The sequence below is a fragment of the Oscarella lobularis genome, chromosome 4 (assembly GCF_947507565.1).
Source record: "Oscarella lobularis chromosome 4, ooOscLobu1.1, whole genome shotgun sequence".
Taxonomy (NCBI): Eukaryota; Metazoa; Porifera; class Homoscleromorpha; order Homosclerophorida; family Oscarellidae; genus Oscarella; species Oscarella lobularis.
Genome location: NC_089178.1, coordinates 496,133 through 515,492, shown reverse-complemented (window position 1 = coordinate 515,492; position 19,360 = coordinate 496,133). Strand labels below are relative to the sequence as shown.

The following is a 19,360-nucleotide window of genomic DNA, read 5'->3' as shown; positions in this document are numbered from 1 at the left end:
CTCTCCTGTAATAAATTACAGCGAACTTACACGGGCTAGCTAAGGCCCTGAAGATAAAGTTGAGAGCCTAAACTTTCATTCTAAGGACCTGAAGATAAAGTTGAGGGCCTAAACTTTGATTCTAAGGACCTGAAGATAAAGATGAGGGCCTAAACTTTCATTCTAAGGACCTGAAGATAAAGTTGAGGACCTAAACTTTGATTCTAAGGGCCTGAAGATAAAGTTGAAGTCCTAAACTTTGATTCTAAGGACCTGAAGATAAAGTTGAGGGCCTAAACTTTGATTCTAAGGAGCTAAAGATAAAGTTGAGGGCCAAGACTTTGATTCTAAGGCCCTGAAGATAAAGTTGAAGGCCAAAACTCTGATTCTAAGGACGTGAAGATAAAGTTGAGGGCCCAACGGGTCTCTCCTGTAATAAATTACAGCGAAATTACAGGGGTTAGCCAAAGGGTCTCTCCTGTAATAAATTACAGCGAAATTACAGGGGCTAGCCAAAGGGTCTCTCCTGTAATAAACTACAGCGAAATTACAGGGGGTTAGCCAACGGGTCTCTCCTGTAATAAACTACAGCGAAAGTACAGAGGCTAGCCAAAGGGTCTCTCCTGTAATAAATTACAGCGAAATTACAGAGGCTAGCCAAAGGGTCTCTCCTGTAATAAACTACAGCGAAATTACAGGAGGCTAGCCAACGGGTCTCTCCTGTAATAAATTACAGCGAAATTACAGGAGGTTAGCCAACGGGTCTCTCCTGTAATAAATTACAGCGAATTAACAGGGGGTTAGCCAAATGGTCTCTCCTGTAATAAATTACAGCCAAATTAAAGAGGCTAGCCAACGGGTCTCTCCTGTAATAAACTACAGCGAAATTACAGGGGTTAGCCAACGGGTCTCTCGTGTAATAAATTATGGCGAAATTACAGGGGGTTAGCAAACGGGTATCTCCTGTAATAAATTATGGCGAATTTACAGGGGGCTAGCCAACGGGTCTCTCCTGTAATAAATTACAGCGAAATTACAGGGGGTTAGCCAACGGGTCTCTCCTGTAATAGATTACAGCGAAATTACAGAGGCTAGCTAACGGGTATCTCCTGTAATAAATTACAGCGAATTTATAGGGGCTAGCCAATGGGTCTCTCCTGTAAAAAGTTACAGCCAAATTACAGGGGGCTAGCCAACGGGTCTCTCCTGGAATAAATTACAGCGAAATTAGAGGGGCTAGACAACGGGTCTATCCTAATAATAAATTACAGCGAAATTACACGGGGTTAGCCAACGGGTCTCTCCTGTAATAAATTACAGCGAACTTACACGGGCTAGCTAAGGCCCTGAAGATAAAGTTGAGAGCCTAAACTTTCATTCTAAGGACCTGAAGATAAAGTTGAGGGCCTAAACTTTGATTCTAAGGACCTGAAGATAAAGATGAGGGCCTAAACTTTCATTCTAAGGACATGAAGATAAAGTTGAGGACCTAAACTTTGATTCTAAGGGGCTAAAGATAAAGTTGAAGTCCTAAACTTTGATTCTAAGGACCTGAAGATAAAGTTGAGGGCCTAAACTCTAATTCTAAGACCCTGAAGATAAAGTTGAGGGCCTAAATTTTGATTCTAAGGACCTGAAGAAAAAGTTGAGGGCCTAAACTTTGATTGTAAGAGCCTGAAGATAAAGTTGAGAGACTAAACTTTGATTCTAAGGACCTGAAGATAAAGTTGAGGGCCTGAACTTTGATTCTAAGGGCCTGAAGATAAAGTTGAAGGCCTAAACTTTCATTCTAAGGCCCTGAAGAGAAAGTTGAGGGCCTAAACTCTGATTCTAAGGCCCTGAAGATAAAGTTGAAGGCCTAAACTTTGATTCTAAGGCCCTGAAGATAAAGTTGAGAGACTAAACTTTGATTCTAGGGACCTGAAGATAAAGTTGAGGGCCTAAACTTTGATTCTAAGGGCCTGAAGATAAAGTTGAAGGCCTAAACTTTCATTCTAAGGCCCTGAAGAGAAAGTTGAGGGCCTAAACTCTGATTCTAAGGCCCTGAAGATAAAGTTGAAGGCCTAAACTTTGATTCTAAGGCCCTGAAGAGAAAGTTGAGAGACTAAACTTTGATTCTAGGGACCTGAAGATAAAGTTGAGGGCCTAAACTCTGATTCTAAGGCCCTGAAGATAAAGTTGAGGGCCTAGACTTTGATTCTAAGGCCCTGAAGATAAAGTTGAAGGCCTAAACTTTGATTCTAAGGGCCTGAAGATAAAGTTGAGGGCCTAAACTTTGATTCTAAGGACCTGAAGATAAAGTTGAGGGCCTAAACTCCGATTCTAAGGACGTGAAGATAAAGTTGAGAGACTAAACTTTGATTCTAAGGCCGTGAAGATAAAGTTGATGGCCTAAACTTCTTTCTAAGGGCCTGAAGATAAAGTTGAGGGCCTAGACTTTGATTCTAAGGACCTGAAGATAAAGTTGAAGGCCTAAACTTTGATTCTAAGGCATTGAAGATAAAGTTGAGGGCCTAAACTCTGATTCTAAGGCCCTGAAGATAAAGTTGAAGGCCTAAACTTTGATTCTAAGGCCCTGAAGATAAAGTTGAGAGACTAAACTTTGATTCTAAGGACCTGAAGATAAAGTTGAGGGCCTAAACTTTGATTCTAAGTCCCTGAAGATAAAGTTGAGAGACTAAACTTTGATTCTAAGGGCCTGAAGATAAACTTGAGGGCCTAGACTTTGATTCTAAGGCCCTGAAGATAAAGTTGAAAGCCTAAACTTTGATTCTAAGGCCCTGAAGAGAAATTTGAAGGCCCAAACTTTGATTCGAAGGGTCTGAAGTTAAAGTTCAGAGCCAAAACTCTGATTCTAAGGACCTGAAGATAAAGTTGAGGGCCTAGACTTTGATTCTAAGGACCTGAAGATAAAGTTGAGGGCCTAAACTTTTATTCTAAGGGCCTGAAGATAAAGTTCAGGGCCTAGACTTTGATTCTAAGGACCTGAAGATAAAGTTGAGGGCCTAAACTCTGATTCTAAGGCACTGAAGATAAAGTTGAGGGCCTACACTTTGATTCTAAGGCCCTGAAGATAAAGTTGAAGGCCTAAACTTTGATTCTAAGGCCCTGAAGAGAAATTTGAAGGCCCAAACTTTGATTCTAAGGGTCTGAAGTTAAAGTTCAGGGCCAAAACTCTGATTGTAAGAACCTGAAGATAAAGTTGAGGGCCTAAACTCTGATTCTAAGGACCTGAAGATAAAGTTGAGGGCGTAAACTTTGATTCTAAGGATTTGAAGATAAGTTGAGGGCATAAACTTCGATTTTAAGGCCCTGAAGATAAAGATGAGGGCCTAAACTTTGATTCTAAGGCCCTGAAGATAAAGTTGAGGGCATAAACTTCGATTTTAAGGTTCTGAAGATAAAGATGGGGGCCTAAACTTTGATTCTAAGGTCCTAAAGATAAAGTTAAGGGCTTAAACTTTGATTCTAAGGAGCTAAAGATAAAGTTGAGGGCCTAAACTCTGTTTCTAAGGCCCTGAAGATAAAGTTGAGGGTCTAAACTTCGATTCTAAGGCATTGAAGATAAAGTTGAGGGCCCAACGGGTCTCTCCTGTAATAAATTACAGCGAAATTACAGGGGTTAGCCAAAGGGTCTCTCCTGTAATAAATTAGAGCGAAACTACAGGGGCTAGCCAACGGGTCTCTCCTGTAATAAACTACAGCGAAAGTACAGGGGCTAGCCAAAGGGTCTCTCCTGTAATAAATTACAGCGAAATTACAGGGGCTAGCCAAAGGGTCTCTCCTGTAATAAACTACAGCGAAATTACAGGGGGTTAGCAAACGGGTCTCTCCTGTAATAAACTACAGCGAAATTACAGGGGGTTAGCCAAAGGGTCTCTCCTGTAATAAATTACAGCGAATTTACAGGGGGTTAGTAAACGGGTCTCTCCTGTAATAAATTACAGCGAAATTACAGGGGGTTAGCAAACGGGTCTCTCCTGTAATAAATTACAGCGAAATTACTGGGGTTAGCCAAAGGGTCTCTCCTGTAATAAATTACAGCGAATTTACAGGGGGTTAGTAAACGGGTATCTCCTGTAATAAATTACAGCGAATTTACAGGGGATTAGCCAACGGGTGTCTCCTGTAATAAATTACAGCAAAATTACAGGAGGTTAGCCAAAGGGTCCCTCCTGTAATAAATTACAGCGAAATTACAAGGGGTTAGCAAACAAGTCTCTCCTGTAATAAATTACAGCGAAATTACAGGGGCTAGCCAACGGGTCTTTCCTGTAATAAATTACAGCGAAATAACAGGGGCTAGCCAACGGGTCTCTCCTGTAATAAATTACAGCGAAATTACAGGGGCTAGCAAAAGGGTCTCTCCTGTAATAAATTATAGCGAACTTACAGGGGCTAGCCAACGGGTCTCTCCTGCAATAAATTACAGCGAAGTTACAGGGGGCTAGCCAACGGGTCTCTCCTGCAATAAATTACAGCGAATTTACAGGGGCTAGCCAAAGGGTCTCTCCTGTAATAAACTACAGCGAAATTACAGGGGGTTAGCAAACGGGTCTCTCCTGTAATAAATTACAGCCAAATTAAAGAGGCTAGCCAACGGGTCTCTCCTGTAATAAACTACAGCGAAATTACAGGGGGTTAGCCAAAGGGTCTCTCCTGTAATAAATTACAGCGAATTTACAGGGGGTTAGTAAACGGGTCTCTCCTGTAATAAATTACAGCGAAATTACAGGGGGTTAGCAAACGGGTCTCTCCTGTAATAAATTACAGCGAAATTACTGGGGTTAGCCAAAGGGTCTCTCCTGTAATAAATTACAGCGAATTTACAGGGGGTTAGTAAACGGGTATCTCCTGTAATAAATTACAGCGAATTTACAGGGGATTAGCCAACGGGTGTCTCCTGTAATAAATTACAGCAAAATTACAGGAGGTTAGCCAAAGGGTCCCTCCTGTAATAAATTACAGCGAAATTACAAGGGGTTAGCAAACAAGTCTCTCCTGTAATAAATTACAGCGAAATTACAGGGGCTAGCAAAAGGGTCTCTCCTGTAGTAAATTATAGCGAACTTACAGGGGCTAGCCAACGGGTCTCTCCTGCAATAAATTACAGCGAAGTTACAGGGGGCTAGCCAACGGGTCTCTCCTGCAATAAATTACAGCGAATTTACAGGGGCTAGCCAAAGGGTCTCTCCTGTAATAAACTACAGCGAAATTACAGGGGGTTAGCAAACGGGTCTCTCCTGTAATAAACTACAGCGAAATTACAGGGGGTTAGCCAAAGGGTCTCTCCTGTAATAAATTACAGCGAATTTACAGGGGGTTAGTAAACGGGTCTCTCCTGTAATAAATTACAGCGAAATTACAGGGGGTTAGCAAACGGGTCTCTCCTGTAATAAATTACAGCGAAATTACTGGGGTTAGCCAAAGGGTCTCTCCTGTAATAAATTACAGCGAATTTACAGGGGGTTAGTAAACGGGTATCTCCTGTAATAAATTACAGCGAATTTACAGGGGGTTAGCCAACGGGTCTCTCCTGTAATAAATTACAGCAAAATTACAGGAGGTTAGCCAAAGGGTCCCTCCTGTAATAAATTACAGCGAAATTACAAGGGGTTAGCAAACAAGTCTCTCCTGTAATAAATTACAGCGAAATTACAGGGGCTAGCCAACGGGTCTTTCCTGTAATAAATTACAGCGAAATAACAGGGGCTAGCCAACGGGTCTCTCCTGTAATAAATTACAGCGAAATTACAGGGGCTAGCAAAAGGGTCTCTCCTGTAATAAATTACAGCGAACTTACAGGGGCTAGCCAACGGGTCTCTCCTGCAATAAATTACAGCGAAGTTACAGGGGGCTAGCCAACGGGTCTCTCATGTAATAAATTACAGCGAATTTGCAGGGGCTAGCCAACGGGTCTCTCCTGTAATAAATTACAGCGAATTTATAGGGGCTAGCCAATGGGTCTCTCCTGTAATAAACTACAGCGAAATTACAGGGGGTTAGTCAACGGGTCTCTCCTGGAATAAATTACAGCCAACTTACAGGGGGCTAGCCAACGGGTCTCTCCTGTAAAAAGTTACAGCCAAATTACAGGGGGCTACCCAACGGGTCTCTCCTGGAATAAATTACAGCGAAATTACAGGGGCTAGACAACGGGTCTATCCTAATAATAAATTACAGCGAAATTACAGGGGGCTAGGTAACGGGTCTCTCCTGTAATAAACTACAGCGAAATTACAGGGGCTAGCCAGCGGGTCTCTCCTGGAATAAATTACAGCGAAATTACAGGGGGTTAGCCAACGGGTCTCTCTTGTAATAAAATACAGCGAAATTACAGGGGGTTAGCCAACGGGTCTCTCCTGTAATAAATTACAGCGAAATTACAGGGGGCTAGCCAACGGGTCTCTCCTGTAAGGACAAATTTTCCCAGGAAAAATTGTCCCAGGACAAATTGTCCCAGGACAAATTGTCCCTGGACAAATTGTCCCAGGACCAAATGTCCCAGGACAATTGTCCCCAAGACAACTCTACCTACATCACATACCTTTGCCCCCTCGATAGTCATCCTCCCTTCTGATTGCCTTCCCTTCCAATCCTCCTCTTCCCACTCGCATCCGTTGCTCGTATCATTCTTCCGTACGCTCTTACACATCTATAAAACGAATTAGAGACCCCTCAATAACTAAAACTCTACCTACATCACATACCATCGATCCCTTGATATTCCTTCTCCTCCCTGCCTGCTTGTTCCTCTTCTCCCTCGCGTCCCATCTCCTTGTCATTGTTCCTCCCATCCCTATGCCCCTAAGAAAACTAATTAGAAATATGTAACACAATTAGGAACCATTATATACCTATCAGTATTGACTCTGCCCTAACATTGCCCCTATACACATTAACAAAGCCGCACAACTCATAAACAATTGCACGGCACTTATCTGACATCCTCCAGGAACACCCTGTTTACAAAAAGGGAGAAGGCAAAAGGCACAGGAGAAGGCAAAAGGCAAAGGGAGAAGGCAAAAGGCAAAGGGAGAAGGCAAAAGGCAAAGAAAAAGGCAAAAGGCAAAGGGAGAAGGCAAAAGGCAAAGGGAGAAGGCAAAAGGCAAAGGGAGAAGGCAAAAGGCAATGGGAGAAGGCAAAAGGCAAAGGGAGAAGGCAAAAGGCAAAGGGAGAAGGCAAAAGGCAAAGGGAGAAGGCAAAAGGCAAAAGGGAGAAGGCAAAAGGCAAAGGGAGAAGGCAAAACGCAAAGGGAGAAGGCAAAAGGCAAAGGGAGAAGGCAAAAGGCAAAGGGAGAAAGCAAAAGGCAAAGGGAGAAGGCAAAAGGAAAAGGGAGAAGGCAAAAGGCAAAGGGAGAAGGAAAAAGGCAAAGGGAGAAGGCAAAAGGCAAAGGGAGAAGGCAAAAAGAAAAGGGAGAAGGCAAAACGCAAAGGGAGAAGGCAAAAGGCAAAGGGAGAAAGCAAAAGGCAAAGGGAGAAGGCAAAAGGCATAGGAGAAGGACAAATTGTCCCCAGGACAAATTGTCCTAGGACAAATTGTCCCAGGAAAAATTGTCCCAGGACAAAATGTCCCCAGGACAAATTCTCCCCAAGACAAATTGTCCCAGGACAAATTGTCCCAGGACAATTTGTCCCAAGACAATTTGTCCTGGGGACAAATTGTCCCCAGGACAAATTCTGAATAAATGCAGATTTAATTCTGAATAAATGCAGAATTAATTCTGAATTAATGCAGAAAAAATGCGGAATTTATTTTGAATTAATGCAAAATTTATTCTGAATTAATGCAGTATTTATTCTGAATAAATGCAGAAGTTATTCTGAATTAATGCAGAATTTATTCTGAATTAATGCAGAATTTATTCTGAATTAATGCAAAATTAATTATGAATAAATGCAGAATTAATTCTGAATTAATGCAGAATTAATTCAGAATTTATTCTGAATTAATTCAGAATTTATTCTGAATTAATTCAGAATTTATACTGAATAAATGTAGAATTAATGAAGAATTAATGAAGAATTTATTCTGAATTAATTCAGAATAAATTCAGCATTAATTCAGAAAAAAACCTGCATTAATTCAGAATAAATTCTGCATTAATTCAGAATAAATTCTGCATTAATTCAGAATAAATTCTGCATTAATTCAGAATTAATTCTGAATTAATGCAGAATAAATGCGAAATTTATTCTGAATTAATGCAGAATTTATTTTGAATGAATTCGTAATTTATTCAGAATTTATTCTGAATTAATGCAGAATTTATTCTGAATTATTGCAGAACTTATTCTGAATTAATGCAGAATTTATTCTGAATAAATGTAGCATTTATCCTGAATTAATTCAGAATAAATTCTGAATTAATGCAGAATTTATTCTGAATTAATGCAGAATTTATTCTGAATAAATGCAGAATTAATTCTGAATTAATGCAGAATAAATGCGAAATTTATTCTGAATTATTGCAGAATTTATTTTGAATGAATTCAGAATTTATTCTGAATTAATGCAGAATATATTCTGAATTATTGCAGTATTTATTCTGAATAAATGCAGAAGTTATTCTGAATTAAAGCAGAATTTATTCTGAATTAATGCAGAATTTATTCTGAATTAATGCAAAATTAATTCTGAATAAAAGCAGAATTAATTCTGAATTAATGCAGAAATAATTCAGAATTTATTCTGAATAAATGCAGAATTAATTCTGAATTAATGCAGAAAAAATGCGGAATTTATTCTGAATTAATGCAGAATTTATTCTGAATTAATGCAGAATTAATTCAGAATTTATTCTGAATTAATTCAGAATTTATTCTGAATTAATTCAGAATTTCTACTGAATTAATGTAGAATTAATGAAGAATTAATGAAGAATTTATTCTGAATTAATGCAGAATTTATTCTGAATTAATGCAGTATTTATTCTGAATAAATACAGAAGTTATTCTGAATTAAAGCAGAATTTATTCTGAATTAATGCAGAATTTACTCTGAATAAATGCAGAATTTATTCTGAATTAATGCAGAACTTATTCTGAATTAATTCAGAATTAATTCTGAATTAATGCAGAATTTATTCTGAATTAATGCAGAACTTATTCTGAATTAATTCAGAATTAATTCTGAATTAATGCAGAATTTATTCTGAATTAATTCAGAATTAATTCTGAATTAATGCAGAATTTATTCGGAACTAATGCCGAATTTATTCTGAATAAATGCGGAATTTATTCTGAATTAATGCAGAATTTATTCTGAATTAATGCAGAACTTATTCTGAATTTATTCTGAATAAAGGTAGCATTTATTCTGAATTAATTCAGAATTAATTCGGAATTAATGCAGAATTTATTCTGAATTAATGCGGAATTTATTCGGAACTAATCCCGAATTTATTCTGAATAAATGCGGAATTTATTCTGAATTAATGCAGAATTTATTCTGAATAAATGTAGCATTTATTCTGAAATAATTCAGAATTAATTTTGAATTAATGCAGAATTTATTCTGAATTAATGCAGAATTAATTCAGAATTAATGCAGAATAAATGCGAAATTTATTCTGAATTAATGCAGAATTTATTCTGAATAAATGTAGCATTTATTCTGAAATAATTCAGAATTAATTTTGAATTAATGCAGAAGTTATTCTGAATTAATGCAGAATTTATTCTGAATAAATGCAAAATTAATTCTGAATTAATGCAGAATAAATGCGAAATTTATTCTGAATTAATGCAGAATTTATTCTGAATTAATGCAGAACTTATTCTGAATTAATGCAGAATTTATTCTGAATAAAAGCAGAATTTATTCTGAATTAATGCAGAATTTATTCTGAATTAATGCAGAATTAATTCTGAATAAATACAGAATTAATTCTGAATTAATGCGGAATAAAAGATCGTGAACTTACGTAGACAAGGTGCTTCAGCTTTCTTTTCAACATTCTATATTCTTTACGAGAGCTACGCTGCCATGAAGCATCCATGATCGTATGTAAGGTGAAGAAAACGACAGGCGCTCCGTCGTGAGTCGACGATACGTCGGCGATCGTTCTAAAAGATCGCTCGTACACCCCGAAACGCCATGACGACGAAAAACTTAGCAATAACCGTTCAGAACGTGACGGAACACGACAAGAAGTCGATCAAGAACCTCAAACTCGCTCGCTAAGCGATGCACAGGAGACGAACGACGAGCAGGGCTTTTCGAGTGTAACGCGCGCTAAAACATCGCGAAAAAATCTCACATTCTCTGAATAAACACAGAATTTATTCTGACTTAATGCAGGATTTATTCTGAATTAATTCAGAAGTTATTCTGAATTAATTTATACTGAATTAAAGTAGAATTAATGAAGAATTAATGAAGAATTTATTCTGCATTAATTCAGAATAAATTCAGCATTAATTCAGAATAAAACCTGCATTAATTAAGAATAAACACAGAATTTATTCTGACTTAATGCAGGATTTATTTTGAATTAATTCAGAATTTATTCTGAATTAATTCAGAATTTATACTGAGCTAATGTAGAATTAATTCTGAATAAAAGCAGAATTAATTCTGAATTATTGAAGAATAAAATCGGAATTTATTCTGAATTAATGAAAAAATTATTCTGACTTAATGCAGAATTTATTCTTAAATAATGTAGAATTAATTCCGAATAAATGCAGAATTAATTCTGAATTAATGCATAATAAATGCGGAATTTATTCTGAATTAATGCAGAATCTATTCCTAATTAATTCAGAATTTATTCTGAATTAATGCAAAATTAATTCTGAATTAATGCAGAATTTATTCTGAATTAATGCAGAATTAATTCTGAATTAACGCAGAATTTATAATGGATTAATGCAAAATTTATTCTGAATTAATGCACAAATTATTCTAGATTATTGCAGAATTTATTCTGAACTAATGCAGAACTTATTCTTAATTAATGCAGAACTTATTCTTAATTAATGCAGAATTACTTCTGAATAAATGCAGAATTAATTCTGAATTAATGCAGAATAAATGCAGAATTTATTCTGCATTAATGCCGAATTTATTCTGAATTAATTTAGAATTTCCAGGACAAATTGTCCCAGGAAAAATTGTCCCAGGACAAATTGTCCCAGGACAAATTGTCCCCAGGACAAATTCTCCCAGGACAAATTGTCCCAGAAAAAATTGTCCCCAGGACAAATTGTCCCAGGACAAATTGTCCCAGGACAAATTGTCCCAAGGACAAATTGTCCACAGGACAAATTGTCCCAGGACAAATTGTCCCAAGACAAATTGTCCCACGACAAATTGTGCCAAGACAGTTTGTCCTGGGGACAAATTGTCCCCAGGACAAATTGGCCCCAGGACAAATTGTCCCCAGGACAAATTGTCCCCAAGACAAATTGTCCCCAGGACAAATTGTCCCAGGACAAATTGTCCCAGGACAAATTGTCTTAGGACAAATTGTCCCACGACAAATTATCCCCAGGACAAATTGTCCCAGGACAAATTGTGCCAGGACAATTTGTCCCAAGACAAATTGTCCCAGGACAAATTGTCCCCAAGACAAATTGTTCCCAGGACAAATTGTGCCAAGGACAAATTGTCCCAGGACAAATTGTCCCCAAGACAAGTTGTTCCCAGGACAAATTGTCCGAAAGACAAATTGTCCCCAGGACAAATTGTCCCCAGGACAAATTGTCCCAGGACAAATTTTCTCAGGACAAAATCTCTTAGGACAAATTGTACCCAAGACAAATTGTCCCCAGGACAAATTGTCCCAGGACAAATTGTCCCGGGACTAATTGTCCAAGGACAATTTGTCCTGGGGACAAATTGTCCCCAGGACAAATTGTCCCCAGAACAAATTGTCCTAGGACAAATTGTGCCTGAATTAATGCAGAATTTATTCTGAATAAATGTAGCATTTATTCTGAATTAATTCAGAATTAATTCTGAATTAATGCAGAAGTTATTCTGAATTAATGCAGAATTTATTCTGAATAAATGCAAAATTAATTCTGAATTAATGCAGAATAAATGCGAAATTTATTCTGAATTAATGCAGAATTTATTCTGAATTAATGCAGAACTTATTCTGAATTAATGCAGAATTTATTCTGAATAAAAGCAGAATTTATTCTGAATTAATGCAGAATTTATTCTGAATTAATGCAGAATTAATTCTGAATAAATACAGAATTAATTCTGAATTAATGCGGAATAAAAGATCGTGAACTTACGTAGACAAGGTGCTTCAGCTTTCTTTTCAACATTCTATATTCTTTACGAGAGCTACGCTGCCATGAAGCATCCATGATCGTATGTAAGGTGAAGAAAACGACAGACGCTCCGTCGTGAGTCGACGATACGTCGGCGATCGTTCTAAAAGATCGCTCGTACACCCCGAAACGCCATGACGACGAAAAACTTAGCAATAACCGTTCAGAACGTGACGGAACACGACAAGAAGTCGATCAAGAACCTCAAACTCGCTCGCTAAGCGATGCACAGGAGACGAACGACGAGCAGGGCTTTTCGAGTGTAACGCGCGCTAAAACATCGCGAAAAAATCTCACATTCTCTGAATAAACACAGAATTTATTCTGACTTAATGCAGGATTTATTCTGAATTAATTCAGAGTTTATTCTGAATTAATTTATACTGAATTAAAGTAGAATTAATGAAGAATTAATGAAGAATTTATTCTGCATTAATTCAAATAAATTCAGCATTAATTCAGAATAAAACCTGCATTAATTAAGAATAAATTCTGCATTAATTCATAATAAATTCTGCATTAATTCAGAATAAATTCTGCATTAATTCAGAATTAATTCTGAATTAATGCAGAATTTATTCTGAATTATTGCAGAATTAATTCTAAATAAATGCAGAATTAATTCTAAATTAATGCAGAATAAATGCGGAATTTATTCTGAATTAAAACCAAAACGCGCTCACAGAAGTGGGAGGGGCCATTTGTAGAGCAAATCGGCGCACTCGAGGCTTCTTACGGAGCATGAAGTGTTGTTTCGCCCTTCTGTAAACGCTAATACGGTGCCATCACTGTGCGCCAGCAAAACTGGCCACGATAGCACGGATAAGCTTCTCCAGCGATAAATAGGTCGCGCATTTTCGGTCCTTGTCCGAAAACGAGTGCAATGACGAAGAGAAAAGCGAAACACTTGCAAAGCATGATGGTAGAAAGCGTGTCAAACTGCTCACGCACGCTTACTGTACACGACTTTGCATTATACGGGGATCCAGACTGCTGCTTCGGCTGACGTCAATGTAGCGGTCATTTACGAAAAGGAAACAGACTTTGAACTGAGAAATAAACTATACTGTATTACAAATGGAATCTACTATGGAGATCGTTTATCTGGTCTTGCAGTTCAACTATCAGTGACGTTAGACGATCAACGTATTGCCTGATGTCATCTGCAAAGTCTCTTTCACCCAGTCTCTCGTCGATGCAATTTTGTCTTCTTCTCCTTTCCTCGCTCATGCTTTCCCACACTCTAGCTAGAACGTCCCCGCGCTCTGCTCGAACTTCAGCGAGTTTCCGACGCAAACGATTGATTTCCATTATCGTTTGAATTTCGAACGACGGCAGGTGAACATTAAGATGCCAATGAAAATGAAAGCTCATCGTCATGCAGTTTATCCCCTCAGTTGCTAACTAGAACTGAACAGTCTATAACGCCCGCTGTCGATGATATGCAAGCAAGCAAGCAAGCAAGCAAGCAGCGTGACTATGACGAAATTGTGCAAGTTGTCAAATAAACCACCAGTACCTTCCAGTACCCACCAGCACGTATCATGTGAGCGGATCCGCCCAAAGGCATACCCACGCTATTCATCGTCGTTTAGAGTAGCCGGTTCGCTTTACTTTCAGAGCATTGGGCGGCCCTATATCTTCAGACCGTACGTCGCCACGTCCACTTTCGGTATCTTCTTGTCTTCAACTTCTTGCTGCCTCAGCTTTCCCCTACAAATAGAATTCACGTAGGCGTAGTGGAAGTGATAAAAAAACAAAGGTCACCGTTTCCGCTTGCGCTCTTTCTTTTTTGGCCCGTCCCGATCGTCGAGAGCATTATTAGTATTAGGACACTCATAGCTCAGGTGGATGACCGTCTACGGGTCAGCTGTAGTGCCACACGAATCATCTTTTTTAGACCCCACACCATAGCAACGACTTTTCTCCGGATACCTACGTTTTTCTTTTTTCGGCTGTGCGACCGTTATCCTTTGCACTTCAACGTTCAACCAAACAGCTAAAAGGTCCTAGAAAAAAAAGAAAAGCAAATTCATGAAAAAATTCTTTTACAAGCCTTTTGCTGCGAAGCACCCTGCTGTTTCTTTGCTAAAATCTTTTCTTGACATTTTCAGGCTAAGAAATCAGAAAACATCGGTTAGCGAACGCCGTGGGTCCATTTCCGGACAACTGAAACAGCTCTCTGAGGCGTTTACTTCTTGACATACACTAGGTAAAAAGACGTTGGAAAGGAAGTTCGAAGGCCAGACCGTACAAGCGTTCAACAGCCGACCACATGCAAACCAAGAGTCGCGTACTGTGGGTGCTTGCATGTTATCAAACAGCTTAGCGACACGGGCCGCCTATCGCGTGTACAAACTAGCTGCAAACACGATATCTCGTTTGATAAGTTGTGCCGCCTCGTCCATTTTGTCGTACAAATGAGGATCGCCGATCAGTCGTGCGGCACTGCGAACATCGTGGCACGTCTCACTCAGTCGCTGTATGCACCGAACAATGACTCCCTCTTGAACATCGGTGAGTCCAATGATATCACAAAAAGGCTAATACGTCGGAGAGGTGACATATGTAGGGCATGTGCATGAGATGAATTACCTTTCCTCTAGCCCACTCAAAAACGACTTCAACAAGACCAAAATGAAGGTTTTCTACGTAGTCGTCTGCTTCTGACGTCACTCCAGCTTCTGACTGGAGTTCGGTCAAGCTGAACGCAAGCTGAAGAATGGCATCTTTGCCCTAAAAGCGCGATACAAAAATAGAAAAAAACGCGCAGAGAGAAACGTCAAACCGATTGCAAAGTCTTAGTAAGATTCGGTTCCAAGCATCTTTTCTAAAAAAATAAAACAAGAACTAGTAGAAGGATGAGAACAATTGTCGCACAAAACCTGCTGAAATACGAAGCAAGACAGCAAGGCGACAATCTCGGCCGGCTCCAGATCGCTGACGACATTCTGAAACACCATTTCAGTTATCATGAGCTCGTGCGTGCTGATTTCACAGGCGACGCGTCCTTTCAGTTGCACCCTCGACTGATCATCCAAGTACCGAAGACTCTTCAATACCTGCACGCACCCCGAACCGATATATAAATTCCACCTTGAGTTTATTAATCTTCTACCTGCACTCTTTGTCCGTATTCGGGCAGAAGTTGGAGACTGTCGTCCGAGAGGACGTACTCCACGTGAGATAGTCGTTCAGAAAGAGCGTACTTCTCTTCAGCTTTGCGAAACTATAATACAAAACGTTTCTTTCGGATAAGTAGATTATGATTATTTATTATTGCGTACAGCTTCGCTGAAGTGGGGCGAGTCGACGCACTGAAAGCCAGTGAGCAATCGCTCTCGTTTTCTCTCCAAATCGCGAACGGCGTCGACAAATTCCAAGTCCTTGATGTTGAGATCTTGAATCGGATGAACGGTTTCCACTCCAGTCGAGTAGTTCTCCGCTACTCGTAGTAGCTCCTGCACAACACCCAATAGCCGTTTATCATTTGCGTCACTAGAAGAGTACCAATCGTATGGTTTCTGTCTCTTCTAATAAAATCTATGTTTTTATTATACCCGTGCCGACTGTGTTGAAACGCCAGACTATCCCAGTCAGCTTTCAGCGTTGCTCTAGTAATAGCAATGACAGCAGAGTGAGCCACAGTCACAATGCAATGTTTGACGGGACTAGACGGCTGACACATCGTCATCAGTACACCACCCGACATAGGAGTCCGAAGAGTGAAATCCTGCGCCTCGCCGGGAAGCAGAAGTACGGTGAGAGACGGCTGGGACGTCGAGAAACGAGACCCGCTGCCGCCAGTTGCTTTCATAATCACGCCAAGAGAACGGCAATACTCCGCGGATGAGACCAGTACGACGCGACCCGGCGTCAACACTTTGGCACCCTGAGACGATCTCAGTACACAAGACTAAAGCAAAAGATATTGTTGTAAGTTCCTCTAATTCGAGACGCAAGAGTCTCCTACTTGCACTTTCTGCTCCAATTTCTCTATATCCTTATACGTTTCGTAGTAGGCGTGAATGTCGTCGCATTTCGAGAAGTTACCGTCATCGAAATTGGCCAATTTCTCCTTGAGTTCGTCGTGCTCCAGCGCGACTCGTTGCACCTCGCGCTGGAGCTCGCGTTCGGCGAAACTCCGCTTCATCATATCCTCGACGCGCAGCTCGTCGAAGCGCAACAGATTGAGAATCATATTGTAGGTGAGCCGAAACTTGGAAATCAGTCGCGTAGGCAACCCCTACACTCGAAAAAAAAGTAAGTCCCTTCCCCCTCCCTATAATAATCCCTTACCAACATGACCGAATGCAAGTCGGACGCTTCGGGCACTTTGTCTTTGCACAGGGTCACAACGGTGCCCGTCGCGTCGAGACCGCGTCGGCCGGCTCGACCGGCCATCTGGATGTACTCGCTCGGCAAAAGATATCTCGTGCTCGCACCGTCGTGCTTCTGCAACGCGTCAAATACGACCGTTCTCGCCGGCATGTTGACGCCCATGGCGAACGTCTCCGTGGCGAAGAGCAATTTGACGAGACCGCGTTGAAAGAGCAACTCGATGACCTATTGTCGAAAAATTTGACCTCTATAATAATTGAGTCTCAAGCGTTCACCTCTTTCATAATTGGAAGTATTCCGCTGTGGTGGACTCCTATTCCTCGTTTTAGTTCGCCTTGGAGGATTTTGATTTGAGGCAATTTCTGATCGGTGCCTTTCAGAAGGGAGACGGACTTGCGAAAGAAGACGTGAATTTCGCTCTTTTCGTCGTTCGTCGTCAAGTCGATGGATCGAAGGCCCGATGCGTACTCGTCGCAACGCTTACGGGAAAACGTAAAAGCGACGGCCGGCAACGCGTTATCCTTGTGCAATCTGGTAATGATAGACTGCCAGATGTTAAAATCCTATACAGATACGGTGTGCTGTGGAGGAATCTTATAGACCATAAGCCTGTACTTGCTTCACGTTTCGACCCTTGAAGTCTTTGCCACTCGCACCTGACTTGGAGCCACCGCTCCTTAGCTTTGGCGCATTCACTGCATCCTGGTAGCTGGACAAAAAAAACATCAATACAATATAAAGCAATTTATGACGTAATGCACTGCTCAACCCTTTCGTTAGAAATTTTCCGGATGAATTCACGAGAAGAAACATCTCTTTGCTCGTAGCGTGACTGTTTCCTGTGTAAAGATAATGCTCGAGAGGAACGGGCCGCTTCATCGTGCCGATAACGTAGATCTTCCTCTTCTTCGTCTGTCTAAAAGTCAAAAGTATTAGTATAAATAAAAACGAAGTATAGACAGGTCAGATTCGTTACCCTATCCATTCAGCAAATTCAACCGTGTTTGGCACTGTTGCCGAAAGCAAGATGATGTGAACGTGGGGTGGCAGCATGATAAGCGTCTCTTCCCAGACGACACCGCGCTGCAGCGATAGTCAGTACCACAGCTTAGAAATATTCAACTAATACCTCAGCGTCGTTGACATAATGACACTCGTCAAAAACAACCCATTCCACGTCGCGAACCACTTCGGATCCATTATAGAGCATCGACCTGGACGCCCCCTCTCCGTCACAAAACGCACATCTCATTCGCTTTATTACCTCAAAATTTCGGTCGTCATTATCAAACACGACGACTCGGCTTTTATGCGAACGTCTCCCGTCAACAGACCGACGTCCTCGAACGTCGTCTTAAAATCCCTGAATTTCTGATTTGACAACGCCTTGATGGGCGACGTGTAAATAATTCGCGTCATGTGCTGTCTCGCCAACGCAATCGCGTACTCGGCGATGACCGTTTTTCCCGCCGACGTGTGCGCGGCGACGAAGACGTTCTCGCCGCGCTCGAGATGCAAAATGGCTTGCTTCTGAAACGGATCCAACTCGAAAGGCCACGTCATCGCCATGTTCGGTAATTGTCGGTGGAAATCGACGACGGGATCGGCGCTGTCGACGACCGTCGCCCAAGACGATATCGTTGCGGTTGTCTTTTTTGTGAGGGTGACCTAAGGAAACGTTGTCTATAGGTGATCTTATGTTAGAGTTTGTACAGTGCCTACTTCGGGTAATGCAAGGCCGTCGTCTGTATCTTCCTCTTCTTCGTCGTCATCTTTTTCAGTTGTTGGAGATTCCGGTCGGTCGGCCATCAGGTTTTCAATGTCTATGTCTTCGGTTAGGACGCTTGTTAGGTCCGCTCCTCCTTCGGGCATTTTTCAAATGTGGTGGTGGTGGACGTGGTGCGTTTACCTTTAGGGCCGTCTGCTGTATTTCTTAGTGGCGTTTTGAACGTCATCCCTTCGGAAAATCCAGGTGGACAAGACAGCAAATCTATAGGGTGACTTTCAAATTTTGACTGAGTGTTAGTGTAAGGCGTGCCTGAGATATGCCCTCGTTCTTTTGCAATGATAGTCGAGGGATCGATGACTAGCAGACTTGAAGTCTCTGATGACGAAATCTGTGTACAAACAAAACTTTTTCCTGAAAAACGACGCAAATCCAGTACATAAATTTTCACCTCCGGATTCTTATGATTCCCTGTTTCTAGCAGATGCAAGGAATTGTTTGCTCTGTCAACAGTGCTCTCAACAGTGCACGTGCTGACGTCGTAGTGCAGAATAGAAGACGGATTCTTTTCTCTCGGCCAAAACCTAAAAATTAATTAATTAATTAATTAATTAATTAATTAATCTAATTCACTTTTGAGCTCGAGATGGATTGCCGAGAGAAGTGTTTCCGGGCTGCAGCAGAAACGTCTCCACACGCTCGGTCGAAGAAACCGGTGGAAATCCACACGGAAACTGAAAAAAAATCATTCTCTCTCCCAAAACCCTTTCTCGTGCTTATGTCTTACCGAAGACATAGCTGTAGCAGATCCAGTGGGAGATTCGTCTAGTATCAGCTCGAGTCCGCCAGAGCGTCCCGTGCGAACGAAGCGTTCGACTAATCGATCGTCTGGTTACAACGTTTTGAGAGAATGAAGCTTCTTCTTAGTTCGGCCTTACCGTGTCGTCTCGCCTCCAACTCGGAAAAGAGAGAGGACGACATCGTGTGTACAGGACGCGGAGGCGAGAGCGCGCTAGCAACAGGT

General features: G+C 40.7%; 1 protein-coding gene and 1 long non-coding RNA gene across 3 annotated transcripts; both read right to left on the bottom strand.

The window, feature by feature from the left end:
• Positions 1-6,240: 6,240 nt before the first annotated feature.
• LOC136185640 (uncharacterized) lies at positions 6,241-7,410 on the bottom strand. Its single transcript, XR_010669589.1, has 3 exons — positions 6,837-7,410; positions 6,690-6,786; positions 6,241-6,634 (listed from the first exon to the last, which is right to left on the bottom strand). It is a non-coding gene; the product is annotated as an uncharacterized lncRNA (long non-coding RNA).
• A 6,159-nt stretch (positions 7,411-13,569) lies between these two features.
• On the bottom strand, positions 13,570-19,343 carry LOC136185609 (superkiller complex protein 2-like). Of its 2 annotated transcripts, XM_065972778.1 has the most exons (25): positions 19,275-19,343; positions 19,124-19,224; positions 18,970-19,070; positions 18,788-18,920; positions 18,649-18,727; positions 18,520-18,600; positions 18,333-18,472; positions 17,875-18,278; positions 17,740-17,824; positions 17,587-17,693; positions 17,380-17,526; positions 17,226-17,319; positions 16,886-17,173; positions 16,569-16,835; positions 16,243-16,515; positions 15,830-16,185; positions 15,557-15,767; positions 15,388-15,498; positions 15,155-15,331; positions 15,058-15,099; positions 14,865-15,005; positions 14,343-14,812; positions 14,209-14,278; positions 14,037-14,139; positions 13,570-13,982 (listed from the first exon to the last, which is right to left on the bottom strand). In XM_065972778.1, the coding sequence occupies exons 1-22, from the start codon at positions 19,315-19,317 to the stop codon at positions 14,612-14,614; spliced, it is 3,582 nt and encodes a 1,193-aa protein (XP_065828850.1). In that variant the 5' UTR covers positions 19,318-19,343; the 3' UTR covers positions 13,570-13,982; positions 14,037-14,139; positions 14,209-14,278; positions 14,343-14,611. The 2 variants fall into 2 exon arrangements, with proteins under 2 accessions (XP_065828850.1, XP_065828849.1); XM_065972777.1 differs by having other exon boundaries at positions 14,037-14,278.
• Positions 19,344-19,360: the final 17 nt, after the last annotated feature.

Bases quoted from the DNA above. Each gene is read 5' to 3' on its own strand.
- LOC136185609 (XM_065972777.1), bottom strand. From the start codon at position 19,317: ATGTCGTCCTCTCTCTTTTCCGAGTTGGAGGCGAGACGACACG. The intron at 19,225-19,274 runs GTAAGGCCGAAC...CGTTGTAACCAG, and splicing joins GTTGGAGGCGAGACGACACG to ACGATCGATTAGTCGAACGC. The intron at 18,473-18,519 runs GTAAACGCACCA...AAATGCCCGAAG, and splicing joins TACAGCAGACGGCCCTAAAG to GAGGAGCGGACCTAACAAGC.